Raw genomic sequence first — 15,743 nt, 5'->3', positions numbered from 1 at the left:
TCCATAATACTATGGTACCCAAGTATTTAATTAAAAAAGAATCGTGATTAAGGAACTACTTGAATTTAATTCATTCTGATAAATGCTCGTTCGGCGTCCAGCAGCGGACCCAACTTCTCTGACGTAAGCGCAGGTGTCAAGGATATCGTCGAACTATGAAATCGGATTTCCGAAACTTTTAATTGTGTGACATCACCTTAACCCAGGCGTTTCGAAACGCTATTCGTCACTCTTCAAGAGATCCCGGTGTGTTCAGTAACTTTTAAGTACATGATTTCACCAAAAATATAATAATAAGGTACTTTGAAGTCTTCTATGTATGTGTCCTGTAGCGCTAAAAAGATTGTTTAGAAACGTCGTATTACTTTTTCACACTAGACTTATGGAAGGAGCCGATTCGACTCGTATTGAATCTTATAAACATTATTTGGTGAGTGTTTGGTCGATTTTTATTGATGCACTTACGCCAATACGTATCCTAATGATATAGTTTTAAACATCTAATTTTCTAAATCTAAGCGAACGAGCATCAATCTTTCTAGGAACAATAGAATTAACTGTACAATAAATGTCCTTAAATCTAGTGTTAAAAATGACATTCTCGTCTAGAATGTACAAATATTCAGTTAACACTATTCTTACTTATTTTTCATATATACCTATTAATACCAAGAAGTAATTTAATAAAATCTATCAAATTACCTAATACAATCTAATATCAATTTAGTGTAATACAATAAAAGCATATATTACTAAATTAATTTTACAATCGTTATAGAAAAAGTCGAAAAGTCAATGAAAACTGATTAAACTTAAAAAATAATTTTAAGTTAAAATTTTAAAAGGCATCTGTTAACGCCTTTGGTGAAAATAATGTTAGAGGCATTCTTTGGAAATTCGATAACCGAGTTATAGTTTCGTAAATGGAACGGAGCTTTGAGTTAATATCCGAACGCAATTTTAGTTCGAATGTTCAGAACTGAAGTAACACCGGATCCTAATTAGCGGAGTGTACAGATATTTCGATAATAAGTTTTGTTAGGTTTGAGAAATGTTGAACGGCAACAATAAAACAGCGACTACGAAGAATATAACATCAATACCAGCAAGAACGAGGATAATAATTACATTTAATGTTTTTATTTTATGTTTGTCTATCGTTGCTATAAACTGTTAACTGACTAGGAGAAATTATAAACAGATAAACAGGAATGTTTGCGGAAAGTTTAAAGTGTAAACTCGCAATCATTGATAGTCATCCTACGCCAGCACCGTGAAAAACAGGAATAAAAATGTGTGTATTATTTCCACAAAACAAAAGGGTGGTTAGGGGGTATTATTCATTTTGAAAGTAACTTAACTCCATTTTCCAAAAATCATCTTAACACTAAAACTACCGAGCATTTAATAATATAAAATATTTAATATAAAAACCGTAACAATAGATTATTTTCACTTTCCTCGGACATTCGTTGTGGAACTCAAGTGAAACTATTTATTTTTAAAATCATTTCAAATATTCAATGCTTTTAAGATAACAATAATCGCGAAACAAAAAATCGAAACCAGTCATTTTGACTAGAACGGTAGTTCTAGTGTTAATGGTTATAACAATTCGAATCCTATATTATTTTATAAATGGATTTACTAAAAATGATGATTTTGTAAGTTTTTTTTCTCAGTAGTGAATGTACAATAGTCACGATCTATCGTATTTGTAATTGCAATTGAAACTGTCTGCAACGTGATTAGGAACAAGTATCTACAATTTGTTCCATTGGCCATGAGAACCGACGTAGGTGGTTTTTTTTATCGACAAACCGATTGATTTCATTTGAGCCTGAGCTTTTATGTAGGTGCTTGAACTAGTGATATAATTTTAGCTAACAAGTGTCGATCAGTTATTGTGGAAAGAAGTAGTTCTCGATGGGAATTGTGTCATGTGAATGAAAAATTGTTGGCTTTAGTAATAGTTGAAATAATACTTTTAACTTATTTAAAAAATAATTTTATGAAGTTTTATCTCTCCATATAGGAAGTATTGTTATTTATATAGGAAAAATTATCTAAAATACCTGTGCAAATTTATATTTGAAAACTCGAAGCTAGACACAGCGGCAACTTTCATAAAATTTTATTTAACTTTTGTGCGCCATTCTAATATTCATAATATCCAATATTATCCAGCTTAAATTGATTTAATATTGAAACAGTGAACAAATTTATTAGTTTATACTATTTCTCGATAAAAAATAAATAAAAGATATAATGTTCCTATGTTTGATTAGAAATATTTAAATAAGTAAAAACCAATAAATACGATAAATTTGTTTATCAGTTGTTACAAACTAGAATGTTTAACATTAACCGGTAACATTCAAACTTCCGTACCTAAAGGTTAAGTTCATATTCATATGTACAGGTTAACACTTTAGGGAAGTATCGAGAAACATCCATACGGGGCAATACAAATAAAGTCGAACAACAAATGACAAATTTCTTGATTTTAACCCAATAAAAGGTTACATTATTCCTGATTCCCATCTTCTTTCCCGTTATTCGCAACCAAATTTTCACCGTCACCGTGTGACACCTGCGCTGCTGTACAATGTCCGCTGACCTTGTCTCGACAACGGTGCAATTTGTTTGGCGTGCTATCACAGTTGATTATATTATCATTTCCAGACACCGAGAATCCGAAAGTTTCGACGTGTCCGACGTCCTTTGAAGTGCGTCTAAGCCCCGGCGAACGAAATCGCTTAATATTCTGGCAGGAGCCAACGTTCACCGACAACGTCGGCGTCGAGCGGGTCTACAAAACGAGGGTGAGTAGACATCGAGTTTGCGAGTGTAATCCTCGTCGGGGTTGGTGTGTGCCATCGTGTCTCCGTTTCCCCATGAAATTTCGACTGTTTATCTCGAGAAGATGACGTTTTCGCAACCGCCCCTTTATTTCACTGTCGAACTACCCTCGCCAGCGCTGCTCCATCCGTTTATGCCGCCGCAGCGCCTCTTAAAACGGCCGGTCTCCTTTCTTCTTGCTCTCCTTTTTTTTTCGTGCAAGAGGTTTATTAAAAGTTCCCTACTAACGATCGAACTTGGCAATCTCGCGGTTATCTTTGGCCAAGATATCCTTCATTAATTATCGTATCATGTCCGGAGCACGGAACCGGTAACTGGCCGACGGTGGAGGGTACCTGAAAATAGAGGACAACGAGAGAGGATTACACGTTTTTCTCACTTTCTTTCTTTTAATTCTAGTTTCATGTATCGATACATTTTAACCTATTTTTATCGTTGGCTTACGTATTTGCATTTTTTGAAGGTACTGAGATTATGAACGAATAAGAGGATGAAATAAACGGGATACTGTTTTGGTTATCTTATTATGTTTACGATTATTGTTATATTGTTATTAATTACGTTGTTATTATTTACGTACTTACTTTGTAGTTTTTACTGTTCATTGAAATACTCTGTTTTCAATGCTTTTCATACGCGAAACAAGGTTTAACAGAGGAAGTAATTACGGTTAAAGGTATTTATTGGTACTTTAAAGAACGATATTTCTAATCGTAGACCATTACATTTTTCCGTGTATAAAAATTCATCTAACGAATTCTTGTGTTTAAATTTTTAGTAGCTGTACACGTGATAAAGTATTTTAGTAATTGTGCAATTTGATAAAATATTTTTTAGATTAAATACATTGGGTAAAGTAGGAAATGTATAGGCTTATATTTTCCTTATAATGTGACATAATTGTTGATTGAAATCTAAAGGCTTCATTGTATACAAAAATTTATTATTATTACTATTATAGAACAAAATCTGTTAGAAGGTAACCCAAAAAAATTATCAATACATTTCTTAACGTTGACGATGTAGAGTAGGATACTTTTTTAAAATAATATTTAGTTTTCAATATCAGAACTGAAACAGTCTGGTTGACTAACAAAATTAATTCATAATTTGCCACTTTGCTACTTTTGATAATTTCATTTAAGATTATCATCCAAAAAATATAATTACAGTCGTCACAAACACAGACTAAAAAATGTTATTAACGCACTTCCGATAGGTAAAGAATTGTTTATCCGTCACGTTGAATGATGCTCGATTATTCCAATTAAAGCGTCTCCGACATTTTGGATCGAGGGCGGTATAATTTCCGCATTCAGGCGTAAAGTTCTGAAATTATAAGGCAGGGGAGTAGAAAAAGCAAGGCGGAAAGAGATAAAAAACGAGGGGAATTTAATCGACGCAACCCAACGGGAGAATCGGACGGTTAATTTGGAATTCAGTTGGAGAAATTGTGGGTGGTCAGGAAAGCAAAGTTATCGACCGATAAGCTGCCGGTCTGCCGTTACGAGAACGGAACTCATCGCGGTGCTCGCACTTTAGATAATAATCCTGTGCGCCGTGTTATCATGGACGCGGAACGTTCCTATTTCAATCTCAAAGGAGGATTCAGTTCCGCGGCTGTCGAAAGTTAACTCGCCTGTATTCCACACAGGAACCCGGACAACTGATGTACCCCGGCATTCACAACGTACGCTACATCGCTTCCGATGCAGCCGGAAATCGAGCCGAATGCCATTTCTCGATACACGTGCGAGGTAAATTTATGTAATGCTGAGGGAGGCCTGAAGTCGTATGTCCAGTGATCGATGATATCGAGAAACGACGTCCATCGAATATTCTTACCGAGGAAATTGCTAAACGTTCAATACGACGCGACACAGTGACGTCTAGAGGGCAGGTTTAACTATTATTTCAAACATATTGAACATTTCTTAATGAACTACTTATATCAATATCTTAATACAATAATTATATTCGTGATCACTGACGTGAAGTCAAGTCTTTTTATTTCTGATAACTTTCAAAGCATTTCATTTTTCTGCTCTTTTCCATTTGAGACTTCTCTACTGGAAAGTTCTTCATTTCAGACAACCGATTGTTATAAGACTAATAGTTCAAAACAATTTTTCGAATGTTCGTCCTTGTTTTAAAGAATTTATGAGAAAGGTATAGCAATTGAAATATTTGACTTTTGTTGCAGTTGGTGTTTAAAATAGTAGAAGTTCTTTATGAATATGTATATATTAATTTCTTGTGATTTCGTTTGAAAGATATTTTGAAATATAAAATTCATTAATGACTTTTCAATTACAGTTGCAGATTCCTAGTGAAAGTTTATAATTTGATTTCCTTCGGGCAATTTTAACTAAATCAAAAACAATTAGTTAGAAGTTTAAACTATGATACAAACTACATGTTATTATTTCGTACCATCACCATCTGTTATAGATCCAGTATGAATATATTGCAACAATAATTTGCAATGTTAATTCCACTTTATTCTTTCACATAAAAATCAATGAATTTTCAAAGATTCACAAAATATCTAATAACCTATGAAACAACAACAATAATAATTGATCTAATAAAAAAAATTCTATATCTTTTACCACCTTGATACGTAACATTAACCTTTTCAAATCAGTGATAATTACTCACTTCAAATTTATATTTTACAATTGCCGATATTATACAGATTTCTTGTACGAAAGTATTAAATTCGATTGCTCGTGTGCGAGTTACAATAAAAGTTACACTAAATCTCACCAAATACGTCTCCATATAAATAAGTCATGAACAGTGCCCGATACTTTTAATTAATTGAAATTAACCATTATGGGGAATTGAAAACTTCCGTTTTCTAATTTTGGTCACGTATTTGAGAAAATTCATTAACGTGCAACATATTGCACAGAAAATGATTATTCTGTCATTTAGTCTGGCCGAACGTCGTTTCGATAACATCGATTGGATGCTATAGAAAATGATTAATTGAACTTATCTGGTGTTCGGTATATTTTCAGAATCCGAGCATCGTCGGGATTCCGAGGTGAGCTGAAAAAAGTCGCTGGCCGAGTTTCTGGCAGTTGGAATTACTTTTGTAAAAAGATGAAATCCTGGCTGGTTCCTCTTCCATTCGGAAACATAATTTTGTCCTATTCGTTTCACGGTATCCTCGACACCATTTCTTTTTTACCAACCACTAAGAAGATTCAATGTTATGTCCTGCACGTCGTTGTAATAGAATCCCAATTATCGTTGAATTTGCTGTTTCAAGAACTACCTTACAAGTTTTGTTCTCTTTTCAATACATCCGCGACTGAAAATATTACTGAGTTACTGTTACGCTGTTGAATAATTAATTACCTCAATCTCTGTATGCCACCAAAGCATTTTAAAGTATCTGAAATATTTTTCATTACAGCACTGCTATGAAACAAATATGGTTAGATACTTAAATATGTTTAATTGAACTAAACTTTATTCAATTGAATTGAACTAAATTTAATTTAAGAAATGTTAATTGAATTTAATTTAATTTAACTCAATTTAATTTAATTTATTTTATATTAAAGTACCATTAGACAAATTGATTGTCCTCAGTAATTGTAGAAAATATTTATATTTGTTAAATGTGCTATTTAAACTTTAAAATGGAGTAGATATTTAAAATAAAAATAACAATCGACAATAAGAATCGCATAATTCAGAACACAAATGACTTATTTAGTATCATATAATTATATAAATATGTTGAACCATTGTTTTTCACGAGTTCAAAAAATATTATTTTACGCTTCGTCTCTCAGAAAATTAAATTGAAAAGCATTACTCCATTCATGTTACCTCAACTTAACATGACATATATGTTTGATGGAAAAATTATTCTCGAAAAGGTGAAGGGAGTTTTCATAAATGGCGTGTCTAAATTCTTTGCCACTGCATAATTCGACAGTGACGGATACAAGCGCCCTTCATGCGATTCGGAAATCCCTAACATGTCACGAGATCTTTGCACTTTTCTATCTTTCTGCATCCAGCGAGAAAAATTCTAAAAGCTTCCGGAAATGGTGTTGCATGTTGGAAAGCTCGCCGAGAAACTTTCGAAACGTTTCCCACGCTTATTTAGTTCATCACGCGATTTATGTGTGAGGATTCCCGTAGCAGCACGTGCTGACAGACAACTTTATGGCTGTGCTTCGATTTAAAAATGAAAAGGAAAATAGATAAAAACGAAACGTTCTTGTAATGGATGTAACTGCTCCGGCTTGTAGAAGCGAGAAAAGATCCTTTTCTATTGGCTTAAAGACCTTTTTATCGTTGATCTCGATTTTTAAAAATGCTTTACACGAATTTGTAGTGAGGAGCATAAGGATTTGTACAGTAAACATTTCTATGTGAAAAATGTTTCTTCGTATATGATATAATATTATCTATTAATATAGATGTAATCATCATTGAGTACATTGATAGATTCTTATCGTTAGTAGAAAAGATTCTTTGTCTTAATATGTAATCATTTGGTGATTCTTGTATAGGTTATACACTTAATTGAAAATTCAGGAGTAAAGTCTGCTATTCTAATAGAAGCTTTAATGCTTTCAGAGTCTGGAATATTATTATTATTACTATTATTATTATATTATTATTATTACATTCATAATGTATCCAATAGTGTCCAATAGGAATTTGTCCCCAACGCTTCGCCATCATTGTAGCTGGTTTCATCAGGGGTTGAAGACATGCTGATACTGGTGTATGTCTGAGAAGACTGTCTTTTGGTAAATGGTCAGCTGAACAATTAAAAACTACTGGTGACTACTGATCCGGAACATGAACCAGGTACCTATATAAATACAGTTTTCCTAGACACACACCAGTATCAGTGTCTTCAGCCCCTAATAAAGCCATCTACAATGATGGTGAAACGTTGGAAACAAATTCCTATTGGACAGGGCTCTCACCCGAAAGCCACTTATAAATCTACTATTTTAAATACTCGTTTCTGGAGAAATTAAAAATATTTTCTTTCTGAGAAATTCTACAGAAAAAATCAATGTAAATTTTTTAAATTCTTTGTTAAGAATTATTAAGCATAAAGCTCTTTAAATTCTTTGTCAAAAACAAACCTATATAATCTCTCAAATAATACAGGCAACACATAGTCTTATAACACTGTAAACATTTAAATATTCTTAAACGATCTTCCAAGCTAGCGAGAGAACTTTCGCACGCTAATTTCTTCAAACATTCTTTGATTTATTCTGAAAAGTAGAAGTCTGCGATAGAACCTAATTGTCTTATGTTATAAAGCAGTACCTTGTTCGTACAGAAACCATCGAAGAAAATTAAAACGCAAACTTTATTTCTGATTGAGAAAAGAAAATAATTTCGTGGAACAGGAGGTGCTGCCAATGATCCTCCATAACAACGAGCACTTGATATACCTCTTACCGTAATATTGCTCCTTCAACTCCTTGCTTTATGATATCGTAGCAGACTCGTGGTGAAGATTTCAAAGAGAATTTAACAAACATACATATAACTCAATTCCTTTAAAATCAGATTAAGTATTATCTTCTATTATTCATTATTTAACACTAAAACTACCACATCCATCCAAATGACGGATTCTCATTTTTTCTCCAAAATACCAATATATTGTATTTTCATATTATATTTACTTAGCTGAAATTCTCCGAAGTAGAAATGTTAAATGTAATTCTCGTCTTTTTATTCTTCGAGATCTGAAAGTACTATTATGATTGAAATATTCTCAGAATTTTATTTTTTATTTATTTAAATTAAATTAAATTTACATTGCCATTAAATTCATATAAATTTCAGTAATTGGAAAAAGGAACATATTTATACTTAACATAGCTACGTATTATTTAAACAATTTAGAAATATCTTAAATGAAGATAGAAGTAAAAGATGAGGATGTCTATACAAGACATAAAGTATTAAAATGTGTCTATAAACGCGTAAGTTGGAAACTATTCAGTTGATAATCCGACTATATAAATAAGATGTGATAATGACTGTTTAGCAATTTAATCAATCGAAAACTACGAGATTGTTTCACTAACGCAGCAGCATCGCTATCAATGGAAAATCAATTAACCGCTCAGCGACTGTTCGAATGCCTATTAATTAAATACTTGATTATCTGCATGCACAATAGCCGAATCGTTAGTAGGGCGTAATTGGTGCATCATCGGATTAATCAATTACGTGGATGCTTTTGGCACAGTTCACGTTAACTAACGTTCATACGAGTTCTCTCCTTTACACCTGCACAATTTCTATTGTAGTATTCTCGAAAGTAACATCAAAAGTAATAAAAGTAATGAAAATACTAAAGAATTGTAGAAACAACATTTAATTTCTACTGACTAGTTTAGACACTAACTCCAATTCCTTTATATTAAATTTAATATTTCTAAAGAAAGGTTTTGTTTCGAAACAACTGCTTTTAAAAATTTATATAATACGTGTGTAATTGCACAATTTTTACCATTCGCTTATTATTACGAATAACAAAGTAATAACATTTAAAATATTGATATCAGTATTCATATTTCCAAGTAATTAATAGATATACACCGCTCGATGCATTGTCACATTGACAGACTTTATTCGTATCACAGTAAATTAAAATTAATATTTCAGTAATAATAGAATTATTTTAATTCCTTATTTCTATCATCTACCAAAAATATTTACGTTCAAGATTTTAATCGGATTGTCCCCCCATTAGTGATTTATTTGATCCAATTTCTTTCATTGCATCTAAATATTTAAATATGTTCGTCCACGTACGGATACGGATAAACTATTAAAAACATTATCCAGGAATTTATCTAAATGCGAATGTGAGTGACAAAGTTTTTAAATCAAATTCAATTATAAATTTGGGGGGAGAGATACCAGATTTTTAATCAATTTTTCTTCTGATTATATTTACGTTAACACAAGTTTCTAAAATTCCCTCAATTATGTAAAAATTAAATAGAAAATTGTTACTTGGTCTGATTGAATTCCGTATCCCATGTATACCTATTCTGTATTTATCTATTATGTAAAATATGTACTATGTAGAATAGTAATCTAAAGAGTCTCGATTTAATTTGTTTTTTCTATCGAGAAGCTTCTTAACCTATGCCTTCTGAATTTCATATAAATTTTGAATAATGTCTTCTCGACAACGACCAATTTGTGCATCAATTATATTTATCCGTGTCTCAGTTCAAATGTTATTATCCAAGTGGAACTAGCCAGGTTTGCGATCTCCAAGATCTAATCAGAGTCCCACTTAATCTTGTTTTATGATCTAGGCGCGATATTACAGAAGAAGGATACTGATGTGTCCCGGTAGACCACCACAGCCGATACCATCCACCGTTTACGCAGTAAGTCAGCTTCTTGTACCACAAATTAAACCCTAAATTCAGAATTAAAAAAAATATTATACTTTCTAATATTGAAAATATTTACCTAACACGTTGAAAAACATTAGAAAACAAATGTTGAAAATTTTTAATCACTTTGTACAATTTTTTTATTTAAAAAAGAATTATTTTGTCAAATCTGGTAACGATAATTCCACGTAGGATGGCCCAGGCTCATTTAAATTGTCAAATACCTATATTTTCAATTGTTTTGAGTGGTATACTTAATCCTGCACAGAAGCCTATACAATTATTCTGCATATGTGTAATTTATTTTCATAAATATATTTTGTTTTGTTAGATATACCAACAACATTTATGATTTAATACGCGAGCTGCTGTAAAAGTTTCGGAAAACAAAGAGAAAATTCGGAAATAAATTTAAACTAATGGTCTCAATTGTGTCGTATTGGTACTCTCTAACCTTAAAAACATAAAGCTTTACGAAAGTAACATAAACCCTCGAGTCGACAGATTCCCGAAACGTCTGCAGCAACCTACGTAGTTTTTTTTTTTTTTAAATTGGGCCATCTCTTTCCACCATCACCACGATGTAACTGCACCGTGTAGATAAAAGACAAAATATGCATATAATTATTTTTTAAGCAGTTGTTATTTTTATGGGGATACGTATAATAATAGTCTAAGTACAAATAAGAGAAGATATGTTGTCAAAGAGCAACATTTTGCATTTAAACATTGAAGAGGAACCGGAAGGGACCATCTGTATGGTCTAATCCGATTTTCAGTTGCAGATACCGAGTGGATGCTATCTCAGATACACGAGGATCTTCTCCGGAGCGTACGCACTTCAAAATTATCGGGGGCAGAGGCAGAACGGGTACCAAGACGTGAGAGCGGCTTATCACGAAGTTCATCCAATTCATGGAAGCCAAGGACATCTCCCGCTACCTAGCCTATATCCTCCTAGTGACTGTAAGTACCTCCACATCTCTACATTCTTTGCTCTTCACATGCTGCATATATGCGAGAATTTTTATAAACGTTATATATTTTTGTAACAATAAATTAATGTAATATGTGTCATTAATTTATTCGTTTTTCATACAGATAAAATATTGCTTGTGTATTATCAATTTTTAACCTTCAGAATAAACATAGACACAGAATAAGTATCAAATTCTTGTCTGTTTCTACTAAATTATTAACGATAAAGTAGTCCTACCGAGCGCAACTGTAAAACAAAAAGTAGGACAAAGGGCTAATTGATTTAATGTTAGAAACATACTTCGAAATATTTCTTCCTTATTCACCTCAGCTGTCAGTCGTCTAGTTACATCGGATAATCGAGATTCTATAGCATCTTGTTTTTCACCTATCAAGTTGAATCTCATGCGTATTACAGGCTGATAATGAAGCATCGTTAGTGGACAATAATTTCGCGCAACATTTGCGACTCCTGCACAGGAATCGCTTTTAGTGAATAAATACATAGCTTGAAATTACGGTAAAAGATCCTGCTACTCGGGATTTAATAACGATTCTCGGGCGAGCAAGGTAAGTCAAAAGTCCCCGATATCATTAAACGAGAGAAGTAGGGTAAGAATATTTAATATGAAACACCTAAGTTGAAAAGGTTGCTAAGAATAAAGATATATATGATTTCTCCAATGAAACCGACGTTAAAACGTGAAAAATTAAGTCTCCCAAAATCATTGTAAAAAATATAAGAAAAGTCAGAAACGAATAATTCAGAAACGTTGAAAAGGTACGAAATATGTAATACCTAGGTGTTTTGTAAACCCCTATAATGATGTAGTAAGTTAAATCTATGATATAAATATATTACATATACTAAATTACATTATATTGTATATTATCTTTCCATACCATATTAAATTGATATATTGAGTTAAATATATGATACACATATAATATATTTATTACTTATTTTACAAAATATTCTAGTATTGAAAATTAAGCGCTATTCCATATTAGTTATACTTATGCTACCTCTTAGTCTGTGTCTTCCTCGGAAGAAAGGACACTTCGCAACCAGAGGCGAAGCTGCCAGCTTACGTGGAATATGTCTCATACAGCTGCCATATACTTTAGGTAGAATATCTCTGGTTCTTAGAACAGAATCGTTATGTAGAAAATTTCAGAGCTTAGAACCTCCGACATAGCGGCGTCCAAAGACCAACGGGACTATTGGACGGGTAGGGCGAAGGAATAAATTAGTGAGCCATAGCACAGTGCAGCGCCAGTATCTAGGTGTCGAGAAGCTAATTGTCATTAGAGCACTAGAGTTGTCGTCGCGACAGCGTGACAAATTTTACTTTTGTATATTTGGTGAGCGTTTTAATGTGAAAATCAGAGCGAGAAAGTCAAATGGACCCAAGATTTTAGTGTCACTAAAATTGGGTCAAGTTTGCACTTGCTTCTGCTGACGTAGATGCTATCTATAATTCTGCAAATGCTTCCTTCACTAAAGTTGGGAGATCACTTGATGGCTAGATTGGAGGATGCGATTTCGATTGATTAGTTTTGATCTGTCTTCATTTCAATGCCAATTTGCTGTTCGTCAATACGGTCACACGTAACCAATCAAAACTATAAACACACAAGGAAAGACCCATTTTTTCTCTATGCCTCCTGATACACATTAGCACTAAGTATACGGCTCGTTGCGTCGCGTTATCGTTGTGTATTAAATTAACGATTGCATATGCTTGGCGTACAATTTGACGAAATTTTGGTTTCTCGAACAGTACGGGGCCAACGGAGGACTTTCGTTGTTTTGTTTTCGGTATCGATTAATTCTTGTGTAATTGAATAGCACATACTGGTGAAAATATTATCAGTTTAGAAAATGTCGCTTCGCGTTTGTCGCTGTTTTTTTATTTAAAAATGTTTTTAATTTGAAATACTGATTATTTGTTTGTTTATGAATTAATCACATTTTAAATTCTATAAATAATATTAATGAATGTTAAAACAATAAAAATATAAATTTTCTTAGAGATTCAATAAAAAGTTTCTCGTTTCGTTATAATTTATTTTAATTTGTTCAACATTTAGTCTGTTTTTGTCGACTATAGTAGTCATGGCTTCAAAATAAATAACCACATATCTGCGCACTTCTAAAAATAAATGAAACACTTAAACGGTTGATGCTTTATTGATAAAGCTCAGAACTCCGTGTTCGTAGCTATTAATTTAATGGAAATCTCGAAGTACGGCAAATAAATCCATAAACGTATAGAAGAAAATGTTTCCAATGCGTTTAACAGTTTACTTTTAATCTTCACTGTGTATGTTTATCCGTTTACATTCATAGCAACGAGAATTGAAATTATCAGCTCCCTTGACACATTCATTACCAACGATTCGTGACAACGGCAACCCCATATTTTATATAAAAGAGATTTATTTGGAAACTCAATGTCGGATTATTTAATTGAGGTATATACAAGCTGGAACAAATAATGTATTTTAAATGGAACAAATTATAAACGTCATTAACAAGTTGCCAGATCGCTTCGTCATATAAATGTATTATAACATCCATTATAACAACCATCCAGGAATTCATAACTTATTATAATAAGCAAAACGAAATCCACACTGAACATATACGCATTAATTAAATAAATTCATATGTCAAATTTCTAACACTCTCTATAGTTTCACTGTTATGCGAAAATATAAAAAGAAATAACACCAATGAAGCGGGTAACGACGTGATTGTGTTGAATTGCAGGGAAGACGTTCCAAATCAAAGCGACTGACACTTAACATTAACCATACCGGCGCTTTTTCTACCGTAACTCGTCAAATAACTGGTTATAAAATATAGATAATCAACTTAGATGATAAATTGTTGTTAGTGAAAACAGAAATAAAAGGAAGGATGAAAATTGAAAAACCAATTAATCAGACAATATAGGAATTGATATAAAATTAAATGAACAAAAGAAAACTCAGAATTTTAAAACTGGTCATTTGACCAGCGTAATGGTTTACTCCAAAAACTGTTGGAGTAAAAAATTCCGCACATTGATAAGGCAAAACTTTGTCGTGAAGGATGATTACAAACAATATTATCATGTTCCATAGAAGATATGGTGTCAACCACGTCCTCGTTAAATGGAAACTTTTTGTATTATTCCATGTTTTACTAAAATAATGTCATATTATTCATAATAATATTTTTATTAACATAATAGTATTTTCAGACTAGAAAAAAATCAAAATGTATACCATATTTTCGAACGTAGGGAGTATTAAATATCAAACTTGACAATTTTAGTGTGCCAAATCAATTGGCGTCCGAGCGGCGCCTCTGGAATGCAAAAGATTACGACGAAGAGTTAAGCAAAGAAACTAAGCCTGGGTTATAAGAAATTAATACGAGGAAACGACTAGACAGGAACCAGATTGCTGATTCATTACTGATTCTCTCAAATCAATTCACTCAATGGTGGCCCTAATTTTTTGTTCGGGGTCTCTAAATCCTGGATACTACATAATTTTAATATTTTTTGATATGAGAATAAATATATATTATTTAGAAGATTCGTAGGATTTCATAAAATATCGCCAAAGCTTCTACATATTATGATCCGTGTTTCTGATACATGCTTCAACCGAATGTGTGGACTAGTGAAGCAGTATGAATGCAATTAGTAACTGATACAGGAGTGAAAAGATGATGATGTCCAGTATGCGTCGCGTCGCGAAACAAAATACGCTCGAATGATAGAATATATGTTTTCCAGGTGCATGTAAATACCTCTGTGCATTCGCAGAGTGTATTCCTTATGAAACAAAGTTTCAATGTATCAGCAATATGTGTCATAATGTGCACAGCCATTGAATTTAATGCAGGTTTCATGAAACCTGGTGTCGCTGCATGTATTAGCAACATGTATCATAATCTGTAGATGCTTTTAGACTGATTTGAAGCGTCGCTTTTAATCACGTCCAACCATTCAAGTGGATCGCGCCGATCGACGTTTGTGTGTGCAATCGTGGTATTCAAAAGGGCACTGTTCTACGCTGTACACGTGAAGAAGTGTAAATAATAGGTGGTATATAGGTCTAAATTTGTAAGACAGAATTTTGTGGGCTGAATAATGGGATGGTATAAACAGGATTTGAATATTACTTCTTTTAATTTGATGTTATTCGCTTGAGCCACTGGCACTGTTTAGCCAGAAGACTCTCTCCTATCAGCGTAGCTGTTGTTCTGTTTATTGCGCCTCAAGACTCGGAACGCTTTCCCTTAACTCTTTATACTCCGAATTTCTTTTGTGTTTTTTCCTCGATAACTTTGTATTATTACGATATTTCATTTGAAATGCATTTTAGAAAATAGATAGTTTGTAGAGAGCAATGTAAACGATTCTTCTTACTAATAATATTGAAAACAGATTATATTATTATGTCGTTTTCAATATT

General features: G+C 32.7%; 1 protein-coding gene across 1 annotated transcript in view; it reads left to right on the top strand.

Moving 5' to 3' along the window:
* LOC116429435 (uncharacterized) overlaps positions 1–15,743 on the top strand; it is a 217,128-nt gene that overhangs the window by 164,690 nt on the left and 36,695 nt on the right. The window contains exons 17-21 of the mRNA XM_076365293.1: positions 2,686–2,825; positions 4,517–4,619; positions 5,889–5,914; positions 10,206–10,280; positions 11,069–11,255. Coding sequence (XP_076221408.1) covers positions 2,686–2,825; positions 4,517–4,619; positions 5,889–5,914; positions 10,206–10,280; positions 11,069–11,255 — 531 coding nt within the window. The remainder of the gene's footprint in view (positions 1–2,685; positions 2,826–4,516; positions 4,620–5,888; positions 5,915–10,205; positions 10,281–11,068; positions 11,256–15,743) is intronic.

This window comes from Nomia melanderi, chromosome 3 (genome assembly GCF_051020985.1).
Source record: "Nomia melanderi isolate GNS246 chromosome 3, iyNomMela1, whole genome shotgun sequence".
NCBI lineage: Eukaryota > Metazoa > Arthropoda > Insecta > Hymenoptera > Halictidae > Nomia > Nomia melanderi.
The sequence above is the reverse complement of the archived record's forward strand: the minus strand, read 5'-3'. Positions and strand labels throughout refer to the sequence as shown.